The sequence below is a fragment of the Xiphophorus couchianus genome, chromosome 21 (genome assembly GCF_001444195.1).
Source record: "Xiphophorus couchianus chromosome 21, X_couchianus-1.0, whole genome shotgun sequence".
NCBI lineage: Eukaryota > Metazoa > Chordata > Actinopteri > Cyprinodontiformes > Poeciliidae > Xiphophorus > Xiphophorus couchianus.
This window is the reverse complement of record NC_040248.1, coordinates 16,330,110-16,357,866: the sequence shown is the minus strand read 5'-3', so window position 1 is coordinate 16,357,866 and position 27,757 is coordinate 16,330,110. Positions and strand designations below refer to the sequence as shown.

The following is a 27,757-nucleotide window of genomic DNA, read 5'->3' as shown; positions in this document are numbered from 1 at the left end:
AAACGAAGAAGGATCTAGAGTTGGTTTCAGTTAAGATGCGTCCTCATCACATTCCACAGAGAACTTGCCACGTTGCTGCTAAGGGGGAAAAAAAACAACTAACAGTCCTCTGTGTGCGGGCGTGTGTGTGTGTGTGTGTGTGCGTGTGTGTGTAAAGGTTCCCTGAAGGAGAGAAGATCTCTGTCAGTTTGTCACCACACACAAGCTGCCAAATTTTATGAAATACCAAATTACTAATTGGCCCAGTGTTAGGTTTCCTGCCTGGAAGTGAGACTGTAATATCTAGGCCTCTATTAGGATCACAGAGAGAAGCACTCTCATCCGGTCCCCCACTGTGCTGGCAAGCCTCTGCTACTTCACAGCATGGCGGTGGAAATGAAGGACAAAAGACCTCTGAAACACAACCAAATGCTCCTACTGTAACGCTCTCTTCAAAGTTTGACGTCTGAACTTTCGTCAGAAAAATCAAACACTTTAACAAGCTATGCAAAATATGTAGTTTCTTATATTAATGCCTTCATTTAGAATTTAAACGCAAGTACGACATGAAGGATTCCGAGCGCTCTCTCTTCAACTAGTCCACCAATTTGCGCGTGCTTTTCTTAATATGAAAAAGGCTATGCTTTTTTATTGTGTGTGTAGCAAGGTACCGTTGTTTTCCAGGGATAAACTGTATAATTCTGGCCATATTTATTGGCACCTCTGCTAAAAATGTATACCAAAATAAATAAATATGTGCATATACATTCAGTGAGATAATCAACTCATGGAATTTGATTCTCTCAAAAGATGATTAGTAATAATAAGACAGCACTTAAAGAGTTTGAAGCAGGTCAGTCAGAGAACAGAAAGAGAAGTTATCCTTCACCATACTTGGTGTGATGCTTTTCATCCTTTCCTTCAGTCAAAATCCCCGTAAGTGTTCTTTCACCAAACACATTAATCCTAATCTCATCTGGCCAAAGCGTTCGGTTTCAGTTAAAGCCCCAGTAGTGATTAGCAAACTTCACAGTTAGTGGCATCCTCCTCAAGCATTCTGTATGTAGGCAAGAGTTTAATAGTTATGTTCTTTTACAGTTAGCTGGAGACTTTCTGTCTTATTAAGATTATGTGTTATTTTCTTATGTCTTATATTTTCTTACGTCTTATTGAGCTCTCTGCTTAAGTTCATAGCGGCAAGAGAAATATGGACCAGTAGAAATGTAAATCTCTGATGATGTCATTTATACCCGAGTGAAACAGGAAGTCATGGATTAGCAAATGAAGTTTGCAGAAGTTTAGATTGAAAATTTTAAAATGACTAAAAGCATAAACTTAAAACAAGCTAGTAATTGCCATCAATTGTATTCTTTGAAAATTATCCAATGCAATTTTTTGTCTTCCTACAAAATGAAAAGAATGCATCCAAATCAAAAGCTGGCTTTTCCTACAATTTTCAGCGTGCGATTATGCTATTGCAATAAAGGACTAATTCATTTCAAGGCTTTTTACACGTCTTCACCAGGGGTGCCAATAAATGTGGCCAGCACTATAAATAGGACTCTCTAAGGTAATGAATATTCAAACCAAAAGCAAGGATTTGGTTGAAGGGGAGTTCACACAAAAGACAGCAGGACTGCAAATCAGCATGTAATCAAATGCCGTAACCAAATTAATGCTAATGTATCACATAAAACATTTTAATCACCAATTTAAATTGTTGAGAGAAAAAAACCCCAAAACAAAACAAAAAAAATCTCTGGCCCAACTCAAAAAAGATATTAATTTACTAGTAGGATCTTAAATATGTTGTCAATTAACAGACTTTAACTTAGCAACTGTGTGACTGACACCACTTAAAATAAGATGTCTGCAAATTAATAGAATAGCTTACAGAAAGAAAAGACTGCTGTTTATGTTCTGTTTAGCAGCACTATCCCCCTTTTTTTTTCCAGGACTCCTAATCAAACACGCCTTGGGCCACTAGATGGATAAACACACACAGATAGATTCTGGCAACATTTCAACTCCTCTCTGAAGCAGCGCAATGGGAGAGAGAAAGGGGCTGGCAGACAAAACCACACAAACACAAATCACTGTAATTACTAAATACATAGTTTATTGTAAAAAGAGATGTACCCTTTCATCCAGAAATGATTAACGAATTATGGCAGTTGACAAGTGTCGCTATAAGGCGATACAAATAATCATGTAGAACTTAAAATGCTCATCATGTGACCAGACGTACCACTTTTTTAAAATTACCCATAAAGTATGAAAAACCACTTTTAGAAAGACGTTTGTTATGCAAAAACACAATTTTTGTCCGTTTTTCTGGCACATGCGAGAGGTGTATGAGGAGAGGGGGCAAATAGGATTCTTATCAAAATGTTTCGATTTGTTCGTCATACAGGGTGGGCGACAATCATTTTAGACATGACGCACATCAACACGTCTCTGGATTTCTTTATTTTTTTTCCCTTCCAACAGTTCGTTTCTCTTCCAACCACTCAAGGGTTTGAGTTGATTCCAGTGCAAAACTGTGCAATTTGGTTAGCTACGGAGCTGGCTTCCCTTTAGAGAGTCTCGCAAGTCCTCACGGCTTCAAACCGACGCAGGGAATGTTTCTGTGGGGCTCTAATGCTCGCTTTGCAAGACCCCACCAGGCACTGAACCCCTTTTATAAACACTTCTCCCTCTTTTTCGTTTTTACACTTCTTCTTACAGTGCTTCCAGCTAACCGGCAAAGTTCTGGTATTAGATATAAACATCATCCAGCAACTCCCTGAACCACAGTTTAATCATGTCCGCTGCTTGTAAGGCTGATTGGAGGTCAAACCCTGTATACCCATCCGTGGCTTCGGTATTGATGGTGATGTAGCGCCGCTGCTCAGGCACATGCTTCGGCTCATCCCCTGGAAATCGTGGACCGAGGCGTGGAGAGGTCGGAAGCAGTCTCGTCTGCGGGGTTCCGCCGAACTGGTGGCGGCGGGGGAAGATGTGGCGTGGGGGGGGCACCTACACGTTTTGCGACAGAAATCGGACTTTCTTTTTCGTCAGCAGCCAGCTCCTGACGTCCTTTAACGTAGGGAGTTTCATTTTCTCTTTGTTTTTACTGTAAACATTCAAGAAGATGCCGAAGACCACCAGAAGGCCGCCCCAGATGTACCTGTTAAAAGGCAAGACAAGTTGAAATTGTAAAGACGGCACGGAGAGAACGCTTACAGGATGCTGATGAATTGTTATTCGAAAGCCTTCTTAAAAATACTATTTTTTTTTCTTCGTCCCATGCAGAATCACAAGAAGTGCTGATCAGAAGTTCACATGCAGTAGACCCCAGCCTATTCATGGTTTCATCCCACAGTTTCTCCAAATTACATGCAGAAAATGTGTCCATTTTCAGATTTTATATACAGCGCATATGTAAACTATTTGAAACAAAATTCTATTTGACAGGTTGTTGGATGATGTTTGCATTATTAGAAGGCGAAGCCACAAGTATTGGAGTCATTTGCAGTCAACCATGGACCCTAACTTGTCCTTAATTTTGTTTGTTTTACATGGTGGAATGAAGATGCAACAAATACCTTCAAGTCATATCAAAAAAGAAGGATCAGGTTAGTTTGGATTTACAACTGATTTTCTTTAATTCATACAGGGTTATAATAACAGGTCATTTTTTTTGACCTGAACAGGCAATGTTAAAAGCAGAGTCTGATTCCAAAACCGATCAATAATGGGTGTATGCAAACTTCTGACTGGCACTGTGTCCGTTGTTCTGCAAGCATGGGTAAAACAGAACTAAATGCAACACTTTTCAAGTGGAGGAAGCAGAAAACCGCAAATAAAAATGGCAAAAATATAAAAGGTTATAAGAGAAAGAACTGGAAGAATGAAACTGGCCAGGTTGCACAAAAGTGTTTTTTATTGAGATATCTCGACATGCATGTCAAAATTCACAACAAAGAAGCAGCGCCAGAGGTAGGAAGAAAATCAGTCCCCTCTGACACAACCGCAGAGTTAAGATGATAAGTCAGAGAGTAAAGGGTGAAGGACAACGATAAGGAGCTGAGGAACAGTAGGGGATAAAAGTCAAGAAGGCCAAATTGAGTTTTCTCCAACAAAGAAGAGATCCGGGGCTTAAGCAAAGATTGAAGTGCCAAAAGTGAAAAAGGTGATGGTACTTACTGAAAAGTGAATGGTTTGGTGAAGAACATGAAGGAAAGTATGATGGTCATGGCCTTTCTTCCAGTGGTCACTGTAAAAGAACCAACCAAAAGCAAGGCAGCGTTTACATTTCTATATTAAAAATCACAAAAAGATGAAAAAAGTTCAACACAAGTTACTTTCAACTGCTGATATAAGCTTTTGTTTTATACACAGAGTACAATCAATTATTTACAAACTATTTTCATCTTTTTCCTGTGTGACATTTCTTGTGCAATTCCAATGAAAGATAACAATACCGTACGAAAACACTGTTAACCTTTTGCTACAGGTTGCAATAAGCAAATGTCTGAAAAAAAACAAAACAATTAAAATCTACAATAGCAATTTTGTTTCATGTTCACCAGATTCACGATAACTGACGACAGTTGCTGTCGTGTTTTATCGTGTAGTAATAAATGTCAATATTTTGTGTTGTTAGGTATGCAAATACAGACAAAAAATCAAAAAAATTTCATAAGACAGAAAATATTTTCCTGTGTCTCTGACCTGTTACTGCAACCAGGGCGCCAAACAGCTTGATTAAGGCTAGCACAAAGGAGATCCCGAAATAACCCGTAAGAGAGAAGAAGAAGGCATAACCGTACGTCTTAACAGGATGCTGCAAGAGAGAACATAAGAGTCTTTTCTGAGCCTTCGGGCAGACTTGTTGGTCTATTAAGAATCAGAAGCTTTTTCCATTTCCAAAAAGGACAAATCAAAGAGCACAGAGACACAAACTTAGAATCAGAATGCACGGAAACGTGATTTTATTCGATTAAAAACACACACAGTAAACACAGTCATCCCCATTAACAGTCAGGGATATGTATAGTCTTACAGGATATTTACCTCTGAGCAGAAAGCCACAGCTGGTCCCAGCCCACCCACACAGAGCAAGCCTCCCAGTATGTAGATGAAACCGATAGAGTATGAGTACAGCACCTGTGAACACACGACTAAACGATGAATCAGTGATGTCACACTTAGGGGGTAAGTTTCATCCTTTAGTTGCAACACTAAGCACAAATATCAGCAGGGATACACTTCCTGTGTTTATCTCCAACATGTCAACAGATCTGCAGGTCAATATGTTTTCGTTTTGATTTCATCGAGTCATAGAGACACTCGTCTGGTGAAAAGCCTGGCAAAAAATGAACTTTAAGTAAAAGAGTCTTTGGACTAAAACCTTTCTTTTGAAATGAAAATAAAACACTTTATGAAATAACAAATAGCACAATTGTTGGTACCACTGTATTCAAGACATTGTAAAAATCTACGTACAATCACAGCATTTCACAAGGTTGGAGAATAATAAAGAGACAGCTCTTTGACTATTCCTGACAGAACGGGCCTCTGTCATATCATATTTACACCGCACAGACACAGAAAGTCCTGAATTACTGATTAAAAGTGCCTCAAAACTATGATGAACATCAAACGGTGAAGGATGTATTTAAAAAAAAACAAACAAACAAAAAAACCACCTATTACATTTATTTTAAAGGGAGCATAACCAATAAGTTTGTTAAGCTTCCCCACCAGACCAATAAAATGTTCAGCATGACATTGTGCTGCGGTAATTAACACGATTATGCTAAGGCTTTTTGCTCATCTGTCCTGTGCGCCGACAAATTTGTCACATCTGCATATGTTCTTTTCTAGAAACACATATACATATGTGAATATATGTGTAAAAAACCATTTACCATTTCAGAGTTGGAGCCGTTGTGGAGCTTCATGGCCTTTTCCTGCACATTTCCAATCACGGCATCAGCACACAGAGCCAGGGAGATGAGCATAACACCTGCAAAACAAAAACACATATTTACTACAGATGTGTTACATCTAGGTGCTTTTAAAAAGAAACAACAAAAAAAAACAACCAAAAACAAAAGGGTTTAATTTATGTCTTATACAACATAGACAAAAAGGAGAAGAAAAAATCAGATGCTAAGATCTATAAAGAAGAGGACCAGAAAGAGTTAAATTTCCAGGTCTCAAGAGAAACACCATATTGGATTTAAATGTGATATGCATATTCTGTGAGGCACTGATTAGTACTAAATGCTAGTGCTGGCACTGTAGCAAGTCATGCAGGTCTCAGAAATAAAGACAAGAACATAAAGCAATGCTTAAATAGCATTTTTTTCCTCTCTGGCAGTAGTTATACAAACAAGTCGGAGTAAGAAATATGCTTGAAACCAGTTTATTTGAGGGCGAGTGTTGTCCTTAAATTATTAATACCCTAACTAAAACGCAGTGTTGAGGCAGCACAGCACAACTCTACATGGGCTAAAGTGACGGCATTTGAGGTTGTCTCTGAGAACTGCCCAGGTTTGTGGATCGTGAAGGAATTACCTGTCACATTGAAGTTCGGAGCTACTTTGCTGTCAGCTAGGGTAAACCAGATGAGTCCCAGACTCATGCAGAGAGCAGCAGACACATCAGTCAAGTTATACCGTTTCCCTTGAACACACATAAAAATAAATAAATACATAAATAAATTCTCATTGGCATCATGCACGAATCTGTTGTAAAAGTCTAATAAGACACTTTTAAAATATTTAAAGTTTGAGTAGCCAGGTTAAAACAGAACTCGTAAAAGTTTTTCTTTTAGTATTTCACACAATTCCAAGTTTCAGAGGATATGCAAAAAACAATGAAAAAAAACGGGAAAGAACAGGAGAAAAACAACAAGATGAAAACAGACTGACGGACGGGTGCCTTAAGGTTGACAAGAGGACGCAGCATCAGGTTAGCTGTGGTCGACTTTGATTCCCCCCACTTGCCTTTGAAGGGCCTCACATCAGATGCAACCCCGAGAGCCCCTCCCACATCCTTCTCTTCCACTTTCTCTTCTCCTTGCATTCCAAGGGAACAAATGTTTTTTTTTCGCTCTACCCCTTGAGGGACCCTGGTCCTCACATCTGCTCGTCGAAAGATGAAGGAAACCGAGTGGGGGCAAAAAGAGGAGCACTAAACTCATCTGATGTTTAGGACATGGAACCTTGAGAAAGGCCAGTACTGCTGCTGCTGCTGCTGACTGAGCTCTGACGACCGAAAACAACAAAAGGTGGATGAAAAGGAGGGAGTGAAAGTTGAAAGGTGATAGCTGCTTCAAAAGATACCAGCAATCACAGGAATGAGGTGGAAAGTGTCCCTCATAGAAAATCCACCTGTCTTAGCCGATTACATTTAAACTGTTTTATGTCAAATAAAGACTTGGGAAATATGGCTATTTACAATTATGCCCATTTATGTTCTGATTCTTAGGATTTAAATTTTTTTTAAATGTTTTTATGAAATTGGAACAGATTTAAAAAAAATTTTAAAAAATCAAACAAACCAAAAAAAATGCAATTATTGAACTATTGCCCATTCATATTTTCCACATATTTAAATACTGCTAAAATTCCATGGCACAAAAAAATAACTTTATAAACACAGACTGATTTACTTTACTTCAATGACACCGGCAAAACGTCAAAGCATGTGTAAATGATGAAAACCATTTCTAAGATTAGCTAACCTTGGATAAAAACTCCTCCGATCATGACTGGGATGAGTTTGCAGCACTTGAAGATGACCTGGGTGGGGTAGTTCAAATAGCCTAAAGAGGTATTGGATAGTCCCATAGTTCCTACTGTTAGAAATGCAATCATCATGTAGGTCTTCCCTGGTATCCTAGACAGAAAGAATGAGAAAGACAGTGAAAACGGTAACAGCAACGCAAAATTCAAAAGTATCAAATTCAGCGAATTCGTAAATGTTTCGATAAGATACAGAAACTCCTCAAACAATTGTACGTTGTGTTTTCTTCGACCCTGTTTAGCTCATCGGGTGGTAAGTTTTGCAGTTTACATTTGAAGTTAAATAACGACATATTCAGGGCAACGTAAGACATTTGTGTAATATTCTGTAAAAATAGCTAAACAGTTGCTATTGTTTCTAGCACAAAAAGTAATGGAGGACAAACAGTAAGTGGCCACATCCAGTCAAGATTAGAATGCACAAGATATCAAGTTCACAAGAACAAAACAATACTAGATTTGATCTATATATTTTTTTGGAATAAAAAGAATCCTCCTTTATGCTTTTGCAAATGAATTCAAATTTGTGCTTTAAAGTCTGTAATCGCTTTAAAGACAATCCATTTTATATAGACAACAGTTTAAAAGACTGCTTTAATGACAAATGAAAATGTATAATTTTTCAGACATTGATAATAGAATAAATAATTCACACATATCTGCGCAGAGTAGAATTAACCAGTTCTACACTGATCATTCAATCAGATACATTAGATTTTTAATTTGAGATTGTCAAATTAGATTCTGAATCCATAAAAAAAACAAAAAACAGTAAAATAGCCGTATAATCTAGTACCAGTAGGAAGCTGTGGAGGTCAATCTCAGCCACTGACGTTACAGTCTTGGTTGCAAGACTTACAACTCATTCATATTTCGTTTCTCACTCTGTCAACATGTTATTTCATGGAAAATTCTTAAATTAAATGACCAAATCTATAGGTACCTTCTGCGTTTGTCTTGCGTGAACTGAAGCTCAACGAGTCCAAACATGGAATAAAAGCCAAACTGTACCAAAGTGAGGTACCAACCAAAAGGTTTGAATCCTTCCACAGAAAATATTAATTCCTATGGGGTAAGGACAAATACAGAAATGAATGCAGAGTACTACCAGAATAAATCAGAACACACTTAAACACAAAAACCTAAGAGTAAACGACAGCATGGCTAGATTTCATCGAAGGTTTCTTTCTTTTCCACCTGTATTACCTGCAAATATCCGTAGATAAGGTAAAAGAGGAAGACTCCAGCCACACAGATAAAGAACTGTGTTGGGGCACTTAAGCTGCTCAGGTTGATTCCCAGAACCCTCAGCTCCTCCACAGACTTGATGTGAGGCGACATCACCTCTGTGGACGATGGAATGGAGATAGAGATGTGCTTCCGCGAACTGTTGTAACCCACCAGGCCATATTTGGTGCTCATTGTGTCCGTGGTAACTGGAATCTGTGAGGACAAAAAAAACATACAGGAAGGGTGTGAACAGTCAGCCACAAAATAAATGTTTGAACAGCAACAGGTAGATGTTGGAGAGGCACATCTTCACCTTGTCAATCCTCTCTGTGATAAATATATCATATTCTCGTACAGGGGTGTCACAATCAGGATTCTTGTTGCTGATATTGATCTGAATCATTTAAGAATAGATATTTAATTAAACTAAGAGGCAACTTGATCAATTTCACGCATATGCAGTAGAATAACACACTGCAACCCATCCAAAGTGGTTTACATGACTATTATGATGCTGTAGCTTTTGACAAAGGATGTAGAATGTGTTTTTCTTGCCAGTGACAGACATTTGTTTTCCTTGTCACACCAGTTTTTGCAGGTCAGTCACATATGCAAGGGTTAACCAGATGGTTCGAAACAACATATATAGCTACATTCTTTAATAACACACTCATGTGCTAGGAAAAAGGTAGCATGTTGATATCAGCTATTGATAATTTGACTCATATTTCAGTGTTAGCCTACTTAAGCAAGCAGCATCTATGCACCACAAATTGTTTTGATTGTTGATTCTATGTTGCATTGTGTTTCTGTGTTTGGTATGATGTAAAGCACTTTGAAATGCCTTGCTGCTGAAATGTGCTATACAAATACAATTTGATTGATTGATTGATTAAAACTTTCAAAAAACATTACTTCCTTACTGGATAACCTTATCGCTTTCTTCTGAAATACACTGTTTCAAATGCACTACTACTCTCCCAGTGCCTGGTGCAGTAAAAGTTTAGTTTCAGCCACAATTCCGGAAGTAAAAGCAAGTAAATTCAACTACAGCTGCAGCTCTACTGCAAAATTTTAATAGATCACACACAAATTGTAGATTCTTTCTGATAACGATGTCATTTCATTATCTAGATAAATTTCAAATGCATTGTTTTTAAGACAGAACAGAAAATGTACCTAGTCGCAAATCCTTCATCGAAATTGCTGATCTGAAACCACAACAGTCCCCGATCTGCACTACCACTTAAAACTGGCCAAGTTGTATGAATATTTAACTTGCCTGACGCATAAAGTAGCTACGTGTTCTGAATAAGGCATGTTGGATGGGCTACACTACAGCATCCCAGACAGACCAAAATAAAGGATGTCAACTGTCTGCGTTCAATGAACTAGGAATTAAATAACCAACAATACCTGCAGCTTTCTGTGTTATCCTATCAAAGTTATTACAGACAAGAATTACTTCAATAATGGCTCTTCGTTGCCGGCTAAGTTAGCTTTAAAAAGCGAACTGCTTACCTTCAGTAACACTTCCGGGAGTCTTTAAGTGTGTATTTCCTCCTTTTCAGAGGCAATGTTTATGGAAATCATTGCCCTGTCCGTACAATCTTCATCTTTTATTTAGTCTAGAGCGTGTCATGACTCCGATTTCAAGTGACAAACACTTCAAATGCGAAAAATGCGAAGGTAAACCTGCTAGCCTGCTAAAACCTGCTAGCCTGCACTGGCTGCAGTGGCAGGAGCAGCCAACAACTTCCGCTGAACTCTGAACTCGAACGCTATTGGTCAACAGAGACGCGCTGATGCAGGTGCATAAAAATTAAACTACGCGACCCATTAATCCGTTTTAGTCCGAAAATGAAAAAGAAGATAGTGTTTTGAGAGGAATTAAGCAAGACGTTGTTTAATAAATGTATTTTAGAAGCAGCGGAAACAGTCAGGCTGCATAGCGTGGACTCACCTGTTTGGAAGAATCCATGTGAACGTGGTGAGTGTATGTTGCCGTTTCCTGTTTCACCACGAAAGTGTTACTATGTGGAAAAAGAAAACAAATACGAGGTTATCCGGTAGATCCGGTTACATGACAATTTTCTGCAGCCATAACATGCTACGTAGATATACGTAGATATACGTAGATATAGGATTTTATTATAAGAATTCAACTCAATTAATCTGAAACATACCGGTATATATATATTTCAGAAATTCAGTTGAAGAAGTTAAACTCATGTATTATTGATTCATTACTGGTCGAGTGATATATTTCGAGTGTTTATTTGCATCACTATGGCTTACTGCAAGTGGAAACTAAGAACATGTGCATGTTTTTGTTCTTTCTCTGGTTCAACACACCTGAATCAAATAATGGTTAATTAGGAGGCCTCTGGAGAACTGTGACTGTCGGGAGCAGAGACACCTAAAACGGCAGGACAGGAGCTGGACATCCATGGCTTTTACAATTGTGCAGAGGACAACTGACTTGAAAATGTTCCAGCAGAAACATCTCCACATGGAGGGTAAGTCTCACGTTCACATAATGAACTCATAACATAAAGAATAGTGGGAGAGAAACTATATGTAATCAGTGCTTCCTTTTTTGATTTACATTAACATGTTATGTTTTATTTTTTCTTAGCTGAACCTAACTTAATCTGAATGAGTACACGCTACCGAGTCTGAAAAAAATTATTAGTAGGAGGCAGGATAACTACTACAGCAGTAGTCATAACTGCTGTGTTTCCTTCTTTGCGTATTCTTGTGAGTTTGCTTAATGTTTGGAGGCCATTCTTGAGTTGATTGGCTGACTTTGTTTAAAGTTTACTTTCTATGTACGTGATGACAGCTTTCTTAAGTGCACAGAGGTTGTGTTCAAGGGGTTTGAAAGTTTAATCTTTAGGATTATACCTTTCTGATGATTATTATTTGTGAGGTTCCAAATTAAAATGAAAATTAGATGTTGCACAAGTTGTCACAATTTAAGTACTTCTAACCAGTCATTATAGATGGCGGTGGGTCCAATAGCAGCCTGTGCTGCAGCAGATTAGAAGAAGCCTCTGACAGAACACAACACATTATCATATTCTTGTTATATGTTGATCTGTCAGGGGGGAGACTTAGAAATTTATTTGAATATTTTGTAGTATTTGTTGTACTTAAGTGATAGCAAAAGTATAAAAAATACAACACATACATCTCGCAAAAAAAATAAATATTTTATGTGATATTAACCCTCAATAACACATCCTTTCAAGTAAGTGTCTTTTAGATGACCAATTGCATTAGATAGCTCAGCTGTAATGCTTAACAGTATGCTCCATTTCAATCATATTTTGAAATAAACATGATTTTTAATAGTCTTTATCAGATAGACAAAGAGAAATTAGGTCAAATAGCCAAAGTATCAAGTTATCACTTTTTTGACTGCACATTTGTACATTTCTGTATTGAAATGCTTTCAAGCCACTGAAATCATTTGAGACAAAATGTGTTTGTGAGTTGTGTTTCACACCCACAACTTATGTGATGCCTTTGTATTGTTTCTGTTTTGCTGTAGTCCTGGCTGCTGTTTTCCTTCCGTTCCCACAATCTTTCGAGGTTTCTTTCTTGTTTCACCTGAAGTCGTCATTTTGTTTCTTGCCAGCTCTCCTCTGTCTTCGCCCGGCTTCCTCATGCTCGTGAGCTTTCCTTCCCATTGTACTTTTACTCTCCCCTCCCCTTATTACATTAATTCTTTCTCAGCGTTCTCCATTGCTTCCCCTGTCCATCTCATATCCCCACCGCTCCCTCTTTGGCTTCCCCACTATAAGGCATGAAACTCTGTCTGGCCCATTCGTTGCCCTCCTCCCTCCGCTAGTCCCCCCCTCTCCACAGCGTCCAGTCTCAAATCGCTCACTCTGCCTGCCTTGGTTTTTCGCTCACTCTCACGCTCCCCCTGTCCTCTCTCCCCAGCCAGAGGTTAATACACTCCAGGATGGCATTATTTCCTCCCCGGCCCTCCGACAATATAAAAATTCAGAATGGACAGCTCAATCCCTCTTCCATCTCAGATTTGATTGTAATGGTATTGCCTCTTGTCCCTGGGAGGCCCCTGCTGCCTCGCCAACCCAGCCTTTATGACACTAAATGGCCCGGCTACAATTTTTCCATCTATTCAAAAAATTCTGTTAATAACTCATTTGGAATGAGCCGTCCAGACTCAGCGGACCGACTGCAGCCAGGGCTCTCACCTCTCGGCTCACAGGGGCCGCAATATACAAAAAAGGATGCAGGGCTGAATGGAAAATGCATTGGTTAATTAATCTCTTCGAATTTACAGCCCTCTTTTCCCCAAATGCCCTGTGCACTCCAACTGACAGTCCCAAAGAGACAACATTTTCATATTTACAACCTTTCATGGAGAAAGTGCATAGTGGCGGCTGGAGCTGGTCGGACCACTTTTTCTTCCGCCTTGTCCAACTTTACAAGTGCAGCCATTCATCATGCATGATGGATTTATGTAATAAAACCCATTTTCCTTTTCCATACCACCCTATTAAATAATAAAATAATTATTTATTGATTATTCAAAAAGGTACATATGTGTGGGTAATGACTTTTGAGCATGCTACCGAACTTTCAATAAATAAAGCAGACGGGGGTGTGTGTGTGTGTGGAGGGGGGGCGTTGAGGGGAAGGAGAAATAAAGTCAAAAAAGAGGGATAGAGGAAATAAGAGATGAAGGGAAATGACTTTTGAACCAGTAAAATCTGGATCCAATTCTGGACTCTTGGAAAACAGATCAGGAAAGACGTTATTGGATTTTCAACAGTCTTGTATAAGAATGCAACTTATAACGTGTTTTTACACAGTAAGAAGACAACTAGGTTAGAGGCCTGAACAAAATCAAGATTTAAATTCTAACTTTTTCTTTTGAAAAAAAAAAAAGATTAATTGGCACTTGTCATCACATGACCCCCCCCAAATCATGTCAGTGGAAGTAGAAAAGGTGTATCTGTTTTATAAGAAGCCATTTTTTATCAAGACTTTGACAAGGGGGTCTTGTAGCTTCTCAACTTTTTTGTCCTTTTACAGTTGTGGTTCTTGTTGTTTCAGGGGAAAAAAACATTAGGAATGAAAAGTATCCATCTGCCCTAGGGTATCAGTCAGTACCCTCCTTTAGGTGATTTTAACGCACTAGTCAAGGGGCAAATGTAGCTGGAGCAAATTTCAGCAGGTAACAGGAAAGGTGAACATGTTACTGCAAAGTTGCTCTGTTGCATTCTTTTGAGCCTTCAACCTCTGTCTGTCATGAAAACTCATGGGTCACCAGAGAATTGTTAGTAATTCCAACTAAGCTTCCTGTTCTAATCACCAACACAAATTGTAAGTCTGTCTTTATATTTCAGATGGCCAATCTACACAATGAGGTATCACATCCTCTCCTATAATAAAAATAGACTTTGCAAGGCAGGATGGCTAGAAAAATATTTAAATTGCTTTTGATTATTGTTCTTACAAATTACGGTAAATGTTAAATACAAAAATTTGCATAGAAATCCAGAAAACAAACAAGAACTTATTTTCTTCACAAACCGACTCCTGAAGTGTTTTCCTCTGAACTTTTTGTTGCTGAAAAAGTTCTTCTCTGGGCTTTATGAGCTCTCCAGCAGGGTAACAGTGATGACATTTGTTTATTCTTGCTTTAATCTCCTTTCCAAGAAAATACACTTCAACTCCTGTAATCATGGTGCCCTTAACTTCATCCATCCTAATAGTGGTTAATCACCGTCTGCATCGTAGAAAGCTCCAGCCGTGGATCATTTCAAAAGGGACACTTTAATGTCAGCCAGATATTGCGTTGAGGGTTTCTTAATAACCCATTTGTGTTTGGTCTTATCCTCGGCTAAAGTGCACTCACTCTCCGTTGTCTTTTTCCCGTCTTGTCTCAAGCCTCCTGCATGCTACAGAAAACAGATGCTATCTCGGCTATATTACTTCTCAAAGCACTCATATCCTCTCCCATGTTATTTTCTTTGATCTGCTAGGCTTGCTGCCCTTACATTTTTCTTCCTCCCCTCTCCTCCTCTCACACCCTCAGACCCCCACACAGACACACAAACCCCCTCCTGCTTCTTCATTCTCCTCTTCTTCATTTTCGCTTCCATACTCTATCTTCTTTTCCTGAGAGCAGACAGAGGAGCCACAGTGGTATCTGGTAGCTGTGGATGTCTGAAATTCAGGCTATCCGTTCTATTGTGCACTGTTCTGCATTTAATATTTTTAAACCTAATCAGAATTAGGTTGGGCACATGTTAACCTATGTGACATTCATTCTAAAAGTAATTAATTTTCTTGCTTAAAATATGTACTGTTGATACTCTTAATTAAAATTACTCTCTGTCAATCCTGGTTACATGGATTTTTATGTTTGGCACTAACAGGTCACATCCTACAAATAGCTAGTTTACATTATTTTAATACTGCTATAATATATGTTAAACATTTAAAAAACACGGGCAGTCCAAACTGAAAAGAGTGACTTTTTTTTCTTCTTCCTCTTCAGTGATTCACTGTAGAATTAGAGTTGGAAAATACTTTGTGAAAGCCCCCAAAACGAAACAAAATAATATGCGTTACGAGTCTACAATCAAAACATACCATAAAACAAGAGTTAAAAAGCACAAAAACACAAATAGCATGGTGTAATTTAAAGTAAATATAAAAATAAAAGTACAATCAAATATCTGTGATAATAGAGTGCATCTTAAGACTCGTTAAAGATACTTCTGAGCTAGCTTCCCAAATATCAGTGGGTAGTGTGTTCTATTATATTGCAAAACCTTCCCAAAACTGTTATAGGGAACTTTTAGCTATTTGGGTGTAGATAACCATAGTGTCGTAGGGGGTATAATCAGAAACGTAATTTGTGACATAATTTGGTACCGGATCATTGAGAGCTTTTTCGAATGACTGAACGAGGATTTTAAAATTACTGAAAGTAACAGAAAGCTAATTCACGAGTCCACAATGTTCTCTCCTTTTGGCTCCGGAAGCTATAGAGTTTTGAAATGGTTTGATTGGCAAGTCCTGACCAAAAAAATAATAATAAAATGAGCATAACCAACATAGATGTAATGGATGGATGTAAGCTCACCCATTCAGGTGTAAAATGATGCCTCAGTTGCAACGACAGGCATGCTGAATACTGTGGTTAAGTATTCAGCGACTTATTCACAGAAGTCAGAAGAAGTGAAAGCAGACACTGGAGACCAGGGAATCTTTGACTTTCTTATGAGCAGCCAGGAGGGGGAAGCATCCCTCTTTGCAAGTATACTTCGAATAAAAGGAAAGTAATTAAGCAAACAATTTCTCAGGAATTGTGCGTCTGCTTATCCCATCTACCATGCTCGCTCGTGCTCCAATACATCCAGACAGAAAACTGTGGGGTGGCTGGTGGTGCTGGGGGGATTGTTTTTGTCTCCTCAGAATGACGGTAAATGACACACATGTTTCATTGCCCATTCATTTAACCTGTGCTGTGCTTATGGAGAGAAAGGGATTTCGAAACAAATTACGTAGTGTCATTTAATTAAGAGTTTGGCTGTGAGCAGTAATCCTGTTTTTCCTCATAACCTTTAACTACTTAATGGATTTGAGAAGCTATTACCTTTCAAGATTTCTGTTTTTAATTATTTGGCGTATTGTCACTGATATGAAATGTCAATCACACACCAGGATTAATGCTGCAGTTTATGACTCAATATTATTTACTTATGATGCCGGATGATTCGGTTTGCAGGTACGCCAAAAAAAAAATAAAAGGGAGGAAAAAAAAGAAACCCACTTGGTGGCCTAGTTGAATTTTCGTGTTCTTTAATCTCCATCCATCCTTTTACTAATATAGCCTAATTCTAATTCCATGAGAGGCCATTATTTACATAGATATTATAACAGGAAGCCATGGTAAATCTCACAGTAATATTAGAAGTGTGCCTTTGTGAATCTCAGATTGGATTATAATAATGACTCAGTTTTAATATGTACAAACTCAATTTATAGTTTTCCTCTTTTGCTGTTTATACTGTAGGTGTGCATATGTAAAAATATAATTTATGTCGTGCATATGTGTGTGTGTGTGTGTTTGGATAAAGTCAGCTGCAGAGGAACTCAGCTCTCAGCCTCATCATTTTTTGGCTTCGCTGTGAAAGTAGCAGGCAGAGTTTGTTTAGTTCCCCCCGGAGGACATTGCAGTTCCCCTGCCAACAGACAGACTGTGACTCCAGTCCTGACTGCGTACATGAATATCACCTTAAATACACGAGCCTCGCAAGGAAGGCATGATTTATTTTGCCAGGCGCTCACGGACTGCGAGGGCATGTGTCCAGATCTAAATCACAGCTGCTCCTGTGACAGCACTCCGCATGCCCGTAAAATACGGATGTATTTTGAATTCCTAAGTAGATCAAAAATATATCTATTAGGAGACCCTGATATAGCTACTCTGAAAGTCGATAGTTTCACTTTTGTTAATGTCTAGGAACACACCTCGAGCACTTTAAATATTCACCGATTTATTCAAATTGCTGTTTTCACCCAGGTTTGACACGGCTCTTATGCTGCCGTGCTGGCTCCTCAGACCGCCACCCCCAGCCCCCCTGCACACCAGCCCCCCATGGCACGGGGCATGTAATCATCCTGAAAGTCTCTCTGGGTGTCTGCACTCTCATAAAGCAGGAAAATGGATCGTGTGGCCCAGGAAGGTAAAATGAAAGAAAAGGAGAATGAAATTACAGACCTGGCTGACTGCACAAATCATGCATATCATGTTTTATGGCTTGCCAGAAGAATTCAACACCTGTGGATCACAGTAGCTGTAATTGTACGTGAACGCACACAGGGATGGAGGTGGGAGGAGAGCTGCGGTTTGGGAATGTGTGTGCGTTTGTGTGATCCGCAGGTATGTTTTTGTTGGCAATGGCTGGAATTTTGTGGAGAGGTCGGGTGATAAAAAGAAAGTTACGGGAACGGCTGTTGTTCACTTCTTCAGCACATCCTGGGTGAGCCACCCGCAGCCCACACGGCTCGCTCACAGAGGCTTCATTTACCATTGTAATTACCCTGTTTATTTACCCTACATGCTTTTGGTGGTAAAACGGGGGCCAATCCATCAGATCAGGACAATTTGGCTCGGCTTAGGCTTTGCCATTTACTTTAATTAAATGAGGCAATCAGTGTATCATAAATCACAGTTGGTGTGACCACTGGCTCTGTTTGAACCTGGTCTTCTTTAAAGCTGACACAGCTTGTGCTGAAGCTTAAGGTTGACACTCAGATTTAACCTGAGGACAATCTTATGTCCTAATCCCACTTAAGGCTTTGGCTGGTTCCTGGTAACAACATATACCAAGGTTTCAAAAAGGAAAATCTTCCACCACACATGCTATGGTCTAAGTCCATTTAATGAGATGGCTGAGAAAGTTTTAGTGAGTGTATGGACGACTGGGCAATATGCCTGATAAACGTATCATGATTTAAGCATTTAAAATCAGTTTATCAGTAATGTGTGTGTGTACATATATATATATATATATATATTGCTTTGAATAGTTAAAATACTGCCAAACTGGTGATGCAACTTTTCCTGTTTTGTCCACAATTTCCTCTTCAGTTGTTGTAATTGTTTGCTTCCTTCACTCCACGCCGTTGTTTTTATTTTTAAGGAGCTATGAGGCCTGACGGCAAAACCTGAAACTGCTTCTGCACAAGTTACTCAACAGGTTATTGCTAGGTAACCAAAAGGTGAGTGAGTTGATGCCAACAAGCTTTCTTAGTTGGCTATGAGAGGTTGAACAGCTTAAGCCTCTCCTGTACGTACATCTCCCAGAATGCTGCACAGTTCTGGATCGGAGTTCAGTGAAATTATTGGACATTGCATCGGACGTACTATCTATTGATATTGATCACGTGTCTATCGCGACATATATTAATAATTTATTGTCCAGCACTTGGTATATCGAGTACGAGGGGCATTATATTGCCCCTCCCTAACTTGTTGCAAATTAGCTGTCTGAAAGAAGGTTCTACAATCTCCTCTCATTTACAAAACAGACAACACTGGTTGCTTAAACATATTTCTGGTCCTGAAAAGCACAAACTACGAGGACGTGAAAACTAAAGAAGCGCCACCTATTGTCTGTGAGAGCAAAGAGCAATTGTCTCGTAGTCAAAGTTGTAGCTTTGATTTCAGCTTCTCCTCTCACATCTTCACTTGCCCTTTGGCAAGACACTTAGCTATAGTTCACCTGCTGAACTCTGTTTTGGTTTAGGCATGTGTTCCTGCTGTGAGTGAATATTTTTCCAGTGTAAAGATATAAAATAATTTCCAACTTTGTTTTTCAGTGTATGTATTGATTAAAAAACTACATTACATTAATACAAGTAAATAAGATATTGTACCAGAATTAGTAGGAATAGTTGTGGCTGTTAGGTTGTAATTTAAAGGAATTAGGTAATTGTTTCTTGTTTTACATTTTTGAATTTATGCCATAATACTGAGATAATAATAACAAATCATGGTATTTTTTCTCAAGGTTATCACACTGCGAGATCTGATTCTATCTATTTCACTTTATCAAACACATTTGCAGTAAGAGAGAAAAAAAAACAACTCAAAATATTTTCTCAAACTTCTCCCAAAGTTTGCCTCCAAGAGTTTAAAAAGCACCAACAGATCAATAAATGAAATATAAATAAATCTGAAATTTCAAATAAGACGAAAGCGGTGCACATTGAAGTGTCTCCCCTGCTCTCCTCCTCCTCTCTCCTCTACGCTGTGGATGCTTGAGTCAAATTGATTACACCACTCCATCTGCATCATGACTGGCCTCCTCCTGTGTTTGCCGCCTCTGCCTACAGCACAGAGTTAGTGTACAATTACATATAGTTTAATATATCTGCCTGAGCACCTTTAAATAAGCATCACAAGTCCACAAGGTGATTTGTCTTGCAGCCCCATTACTCCATTGTACATCTTGATAGCCAGGGATCGCTCCTAGCTATGTTTAAGCATTAAATAGTGTATTATTATTTCACATAAATCAAGCTGAGATGTGAGGGGGGTATTCATAAATTTTGCATTTCTCACAGACAGTGTTTTAAAGTCGCTCTCTCCCTCCCTCTTCCTCTCCCACCTCCCTGAATTTGGAGACTAAAGCAATTGTGCTCCCTGCGCGTGATAGTACATTAAAGATGGGCATACCATGGAGGTATATTCAAAACAACATGTAATGCAGACAGATTAAGTTTGAGTTGCTTTAAAACATTCATCATTGCACCGTTTTCATAATAAGTAGCCTTGTTTTGTGCAGGCTTTTTTTTTTTTTCCCCAAGTCAGCCAGATGCACACATGAACACTGTATTGTTATTGTCATGAATAATGGGAGAAAATACTAATAAAGCCCATTTATCATAATATTTTTCCAGTTATCCGTGGCTACTGAATCTTTTATCTGTGCTCGACAACAAGAGGAGGAAATTAAATTTAAAGGTGAATGTTTGCCGTCAGCCGCTTTGTTTCCCTGAATCCCCTGAACCCACCAAACCACTGGTTATTAGTCGTGTGTTTGTGCGAAACGTCTACTCAGGAAATGACTTCACTCAGGAAACTTGATGTCAGCTTCGCACACCAGCATAAGAAGTGCCAGGAGTACAGTGAGGCCGACAACGCGTTCCTCTCACAGCTCACCCACCGCTTCAGTGTAAAGGTATACAAAAGTGACAAAGGAGGAAATTGGAGCTGTAGCTGTTTTGGTTTCTCCAAGGACACCTTGCACATTCGCTTCAGTTTCGTGTCTTTGTTCTGGAGTTCTGATTGGTTCTGACACTCGGTGAGGAACTGCAGGGCTTGAGGTGAAACCCGCAGATTTGTTTGGAACTTTTGAAAGTGTTAAATTGTATGAAAATACCATAAAAGTATGGCAAGAATTTTGATCAAATTTTTTATTATTATTTATTTTTTTGTTTTTCTTGGTTGTTGTTACCACTTTTATTACACCCAAAATATTTTCAGCAATTTTAACTTTTTTTAAACAAACAAAAAATAAATACTACTTCTTACATTAGAGGTTTGCAGAAAAAAACCCCTAAAACCTTTAAAATCAAAAGTGCGTAGAGTTGAAGTAAGAGACATTCATACTTAGCATAATCCCAATCACTGAGTTGGATGTAAGATCTTAAAATTTCATGTTTTCTGCAACATATATTCAGTTATCTTTGCAGCTGATGTTAATACTTTTTAAGAACTAGCTCTATAATTTCAGAAGATAAAAAAAAGTCATAAAATATGCTAAAATCTTAATCTTTTACTTTTATATTATATTTAAGAAGCTACACTTGTGTAAAATAACTTATAATCCCTATTACATCTGGATTAATATGAGATTTTTATAGTATGAGAACCTACAGGGAATCTTTCTTGCCCACAGCCATCGTCATCTAAAATAACTCTTTAATAAAATAAATTACAGCAACAATTAATTTAGCTTTGGGATAAATAAAGTATTTTTGAATTTAAATTTGAATTGAAACACCACAGTTTCAGTCAGAGTATTGTGGTATTGGTACAAAAATGTCTAATATGATCTTACAACTTTTGTTTGAAGTAGAGTGTGGAGAACCACAAACATCCTCTTCTGTCAATAACAGTGTCTTCAGTCAGAGGGTTTTACAAATTTGCTGTACTGCAGACAGCTAAAGGAGATCCTTCCTCCTCACAGCCATCATCTTTCACAACAAATCCTTGAAGAACCTTGAATTAATATGAGTTGCATTTAATTTCCATTTGTGGTCAATTAAATATTTTTTAATTGAATTACATGGCCTTTAGGCTGCAGGAATGATATACTTCAACATTTGAGCAGTTTTTATACTATAACCCTTAAGAGCCTCGGTTTACCTTTATACTGGTAATTGCTGCATGGCTAATAGCAATAATAAATCCATTGTTAAAGGCTGCTGACACAACACAACTCCCTGATAACCAAGCTAAACGTGTAAAAGAAAAAATAAATTAAAACATTTAAATTCTTAAACTGTTTAAATAATCCAAAAGCACCATCAGTTTTGGTTTTTGTGATTTCATGCCCGCATAGCACCAATACACCATAATTAAAGCTAATTTGCACTTTTAAAACATGCTTGTCATATTCAGCACATGATAATTATATGACCTCCTGGCCTGGGGGCTTCACTGCTGTGAGAAAGTGAAAAAAGGAGGGGAAAAAAAAAAAACCTTGTTAAAGTCACTGAAAATTGGAAATTGACTCAATGCCAGGACAGTAAGTTGAGGACTTGGAGAGAGTGAAGGAAAAAAAAAAAGTCTTTGAACTAGTTTTTGCTTGCAGAAAATATCGCTTCTGGGTTGATATTCTTTCTGAAATGTTTCATGGCGATGAGAATTAAGAAATGAAGCTGCATTTCCAAACTATTCAGTGAAAGGGTCCATACCCACAGGTATCCCGTTCCTGTGACATCATCATCTGTTAAATTTTACAACTTTATATTTATTTGAACCTCTTTTGAACCTTTTACATTGATAGCATTTTCATTGATTAGTGTCTTTGTCCCATTAGAAATGATTTACTATTATGTTAGTCAGATCTACATGAAGCTACGTGTAAATCTCTTTCTTTGCCTTCATTCCTGGGAAGAACACGTCTTCTGAAGTCAACATGTGCAGGCTGGCTGCATGTTTCCTTCTCATTGCACTCCCAGAAACCTCACTCATGTCATAATTTTATTTTATTTTTTTGTTTTTTTGTCATAATCGCTCAACTTTCTTTGGTTCTCACACACGCACGCACACAGCAAACACTCGAAACAACACCTACGAGGATAAATGCTCCGTTTAAGAGAATAAACATAATCCAGACATGGTCCAGCCCTACTTTGTCTGTTCTGGCTAACTCACACAGAGATCCGTGATTCCACCAGGAGAGATTAGATGTCCTTCGTCAGATAAAACTTGATCTGCAGCTCCTGAGATAAACAGGAGCTTAATCAAACATTAGATAATCAGGACTGGTTTCACTGTCTCTTTGTTGTCAAATGACAGAAGGCCTGTCACAGGTTAAAAATTGACGTTTTGCAAATATAAGCTGATCTGCCTTTCGTGTATCATCACACTCTCATAATCAGTTTCATTACTAATCACACTTTTTTTTTTTTTTTTTAAAGATGGCAGATGCCACCCCCACCTCCTCCACTATACGTGCGTTTCCTTTAAATTCTCTGATGCCTTCTCATGCTATAACAACCCCCACCTCTCTGCCTGTCTATCATCCAACCAAAGGTGCTCTGGGTGGGGCAGGATTTCCATCTTTTGAAGTGAACTTGTCATATGAGATCTCCATCACCAGACGCTCAGTGCAATCACCAGCACAAGATTAATTGTTTGCGGTGAACCGCTTCAAACATTTTTTTTTTTTCTTTAGACAGCGCGTTATAGGATGAGCTATTGCGAGGCCAGACATCATCATCATCTGTACACACACCTGTGCATTCTGAGTGATAAATGTGTATTTGGTCACATTTTTGTGTGACAGAGAAAAATACATCCTGTCATATGCACGGTCATACAAACATCATATGACTTACAAAAAAAAAAAAAAAAAAGAAATAAATAAATAAATTCTATTTAAAAAAGAAACTGCACGCGTTCTGAAATGTATGTAATAAATTTGCACCGACATGTGACCCACCTCTCTCGCACATGTACGACTCCAAACAGACTGCAGCAACACAACATTAAGCACATTTTCTCTTCTTTGTTATCTCCTGCTTCCGTTTTGCCCTTTGGTTAAACATTCTCTTGGCATGCATGATCCCATTTAACTTTGATTTCCTCCTTTTCCAGGACGGCATCCTCGATGGTTCCAATTTCCAGCCCATTCCCCAGTTTTCAACCCCTATGACAGACAACACACACTAGAACGGCTGTTCAGCCGGGGAAGGGACTCGGTAAGTGATGTTTTTTCCTTTTCTTTTTTTTCTTTTTCTAATCCTGTCTGAGATAAAAAGGCGAGTTTGTAGCAGATAAGGACTTGCCCGAGTGGAGAGCAGGAAGCTTAGAGATAGTTTGAATGTGACAGCTTTGGAAAACATTGCAGCAGAGAGGGAAATGAATATGAATGTAAATGTTTATCCAATAATGCACACTTTTGTTTTATTAATTCATTTTAAACAAAAATCATTTGCGTTTTTTTTAAATTAGAAAACATAATTTATTCAGTTTCTAAAACCATAACTGCTTTTGCGAGACAAGTTCAGTAAAGGCTAAAAGAACAAACATATCTATTTATTTTCATTTGAAACAATTTTATGGTCAAATGTTATTTTATGTAAAATTTAATGACTATAATGTTCTTTAACTTAACAAAAATTCCCCAAAAATGTTAATTGCTTATTTTTTAGAGATATTTTGAACCCCTGAAAATCTAAATTATATTTCAGTTGTTGCTGCAACTGTGTCTCACATAAAAGGGGCACCTCATTGTAGAACTTCAAGTGGTTTCTATGTAATTCCCTTATGAAGCTATGCTAAGTTATGAAGCTATATAGATCCTAAAAAACCTCTTTTCAGCACAATTTAACTAGGAGCGAACCTGCAAATTCATTCTTTCTGTGTCTCTCTGCAACTCCGTCATAAAGCAGAGCACCCCATTTCCATATCAATCGGATTAGTTCCAAGACCAGGGAAGTAGGAGTAATGTAAGTAAGCGTACAAATTTAAATATAGGACATCAAAAACATTGTTAGGGATTCATTTATTTTTGAAGCAGCCCTGGCTCCCGGTGCCTCTCTGTGAAGATGAGATGAAAATGCATCTCCTTCATTTTATTTCCATTTTATTTTGAAAAGCGCAGTAGTGCTTTAACACTACACAGGCATCACAGGATCCCGATGCTGTTATATGCTTAACCTCCTTTGTAAAATGAGTGTCACATTAAGCACTGGTAGAAGATACAACAGAGCACAGGGCAACTACATCTTCCACTGCTCGTGCTTTAATGTGGTTTTGATTTGATATATCTTCTGGGTTTTGATATTGTGTGTGTGTAAAAGAATCTGCTGTGACCCTAACCTGTATTTTATTACTAACATTAGTGATCTGCTTTATTGATATGGATCAATTGAAATTCAAAGAGGAAATAAGTGTTGAAAACGAATGTGGAGGAAAAATAAAATATTTTAAACTTTTCCAAACTATTGGAAAAGTTTATTTATTTGTAAAATTTATTAGAACTAAATTCAAATATCAAAAATTAGGACAGTAAAGACTAACTAAAACAATAAAAATTAATAAAAATATAACTTTTTCTAACTTGCATGCACCTTTATTTTTTATTTTTATCTTTTATACAAATGAACAATTGTTTGGAAGACCTGGTTAGTTGAGAAGCGATTGTGAGGTTAGAGTGTGCGAATGAGTCACAAAGAGATTATTCAGCAGTCTGGCTGTTGACGGATCAGCGCAGTCAGAACCTCCCTGTCTGGATGCAGAAATAGATGGATGCCTGCCTGTTGCCTCTTCAACCCTTTATGACTTAGTCTGTGTCTCCGTAATTGAAAAACTAGCTCGGCTCTGTTGTCTTGGGATTTGTCCTTTTATAATGCGGCTTCAAAACAGGAAAACCAATAGTGGGAATAGACCCCCAAATGTAATTAATTTTGCTGGGGTGGGGAAGGGTAAGAACGGGGGTTGGGGGGGTATTATTGCAGGAGGAAGAATTCTAATCAGTTGCAGATTCCTTCCTGTTTGGTTAGCGTGACCGTGGCCAATTACCAGTGAACTCTGTGTTACAGTTTCACTTCCTGTGCTACCCAAAAGAAGGGACACAGACCGGCGATGCAGAGCCTGCTCGGACAGGGGGGAAAGGAGAGACGGGAGATAGAGGAAGAAAGACGAAACAAGATGCAACCTGATGGGGCTGCAGAAAAGCAAACAAAACAGACAAGGAAGAAAAAAACCAAAAACAAAGTAGTGGTTGAAATCTCCAGCTTGATCTAAGGTGCAGAGACGTGAAGGCGCACATGTCCTTTATCCAACTAATATAAGACGCAACATGTGATTTCACAAAGGAAATGAAAGGATTTCTGACCTGACTTTCTCGTGCCGGCTTCGTTGTTCTCAGGTAAACTGCGGCACAACAGACTGAACTCCAGTCACAAATGCAATAACACATAACTCAATCACTGCAGCGATGTTATCAAAAGACACAATTTGGCAATGCTGGTTTCCCCTAAATCAAATCAAACTGCAGGACTGAACAACTGAATTAACAATTGCCAAGATACACCTGAATTCACACGGAGTGTTCTTTGTTTTCTTTTTTTTTTTTTTTTTATCAGTGTGCTGTAACTGTGCTCCCCTAGAAATTGTCCACACTTTATTTTTTTTTTGTTAAACATCCAGAGTCAGGGATTTATATACTGTTGTGACAAGAGGTTTAAAACTAATGATGTGCCAAGAAACTATCTGGTGACCTGGTTCATTTTGAGAAGCCATGTCAGGTGTGCAGCTGGTTGGAAACTTTCAGTGAACGCAAAACACCGAAGTACCTTCAGGAGGCATAAACGACAACAATCGTTGTGGGTGTTGCCTCTGAAAGAAGACTAAAAGGTTTTAGAAAAACAAAAGGTACAAGAGGCTATTTAAAAGGAAAAGGAGGACGTGTCAGCTGGTAATTTCGGTGGCATATAATGAAGCTTTCACAGATAACTAGAAAAAATTTGTTTCTATATCTTTTTGAGCGTTTAACTTGTCTAACAATCCTAAGCATTTGGTAAGGATCTGCATTCTTTTGGGAATACACTCAGAAAAGGTGTTGTTAATGCTAAAATATTAGCAGGTTAGCGTGCTAACAAAGAAAACATAGGATTTTAATAACTAATTGAAATGACAACTCTGTCTAATGCCACACAGTCTTCTTAACATCTCTAACCATTTAAGAAATGGAAAGTGATCATAAAGTCTGAGTGGTTGGTCTCTTTAAAAAAAAGCAAAAAGAAGTCTTTTTTAGACTGCTTTATCAGATGTACTATGTCTTCTGTCTACTGACTTCCGCATCTATAAATCTTATAAAAAATGTAGATTTGTTGACAGTGTAGACCAGGCATGTCCAAAGTCCGGCCCGAGGGCCAATCACGGCCCGCGGTCAGATTTCATACGGCCCGCAGCTTCGGTCTTATAATGTATTATTTATGGCCCGCCTCCACTGTCAAACAGAATAAATAAATCATAAAACTTGAAACTGTAATTCCTCCTTTCACCAAATGGTGGAGGCACCACTTTAATACTATCAACCCTTCTCCGCTCATTTCTGCCACTCCAAAGAAAACAAGTTTACAGTGAGGGCCGCCGCTTTCAAGAGAGATGGGAATTACAATACTTCTTTTCTGAAAATCAAGCCAATTGTGCTTGTCTAATTTGTAATGAGACGGTTGCCTTGTTTAAGGATTTCAACGTAAAGAGACACTACCTAACATGCTACGTACAACAAGCTAACAGGAAGTGACCGTGCTGAAAAACTGAAGCAGCTCCAAGCTGGACTGGCATCACAACAGCGATTCTTCACGCGGGCCTGTGAGTCAAAAGAAAATACCACCAAAGCAAGCTACGATGTTAATGTTAATAGCTAAACATGGCAAACCTTTTACTGAAGGTACATTTATCAAAGACTGTTATGAAAATGGTGGAGAACATTTTGCCC

At 38.4% G+C, this 27,757-nt stretch overlaps 1 protein-coding gene and 1 long non-coding RNA gene across 3 annotated transcripts; one reads left to right on the top strand and one right to left on the bottom strand.

The window, feature by feature from the left end:
* Positions 1-2,076: 2,076 nt before the first annotated feature.
* slc35b3 (solute carrier family 35 member B3) lies at positions 2,077-11,103 on the bottom strand. Of its 2 annotated transcripts, none has more exons than XM_028005390.1 (10): positions 10,972-11,103; positions 8,985-9,221; positions 8,722-8,843; positions 7,718-7,872; positions 6,547-6,654; positions 5,895-5,992; positions 5,038-5,130; positions 4,696-4,807; positions 4,168-4,237; positions 2,077-3,148 (listed from the first exon to the last, which is right to left on the bottom strand). In XM_028005390.1, exons 1-10 carry the CDS (start codon positions 10,987-10,989, stop codon positions 2,998-3,000), a joined length of 1,164 nt encoding a protein of 387 aa, XP_027861191.1. In that variant the 5' UTR covers positions 10,990-11,103; the 3' UTR covers positions 2,077-2,997. The 2 variants fall into 2 exon arrangements, with proteins under 2 accessions (XP_027861191.1, XP_027861192.1); XM_028005391.1 differs by lacking the exon at positions 10,972-11,103 and adding an exon at positions 10,530-10,744.
* LOC114136952 (uncharacterized) lies at positions 10,803-27,147 on the top strand. The gene is made up of 5 exons (XR_003593892.1): positions 10,803-10,998; positions 11,388-11,527; positions 17,587-17,749; positions 23,902-24,005; positions 25,851-27,147. It is a non-coding gene; the product is annotated as an uncharacterized LOC114136952 (long non-coding RNA).
* Positions 27,148-27,757: the final 610 nt, after the last annotated feature.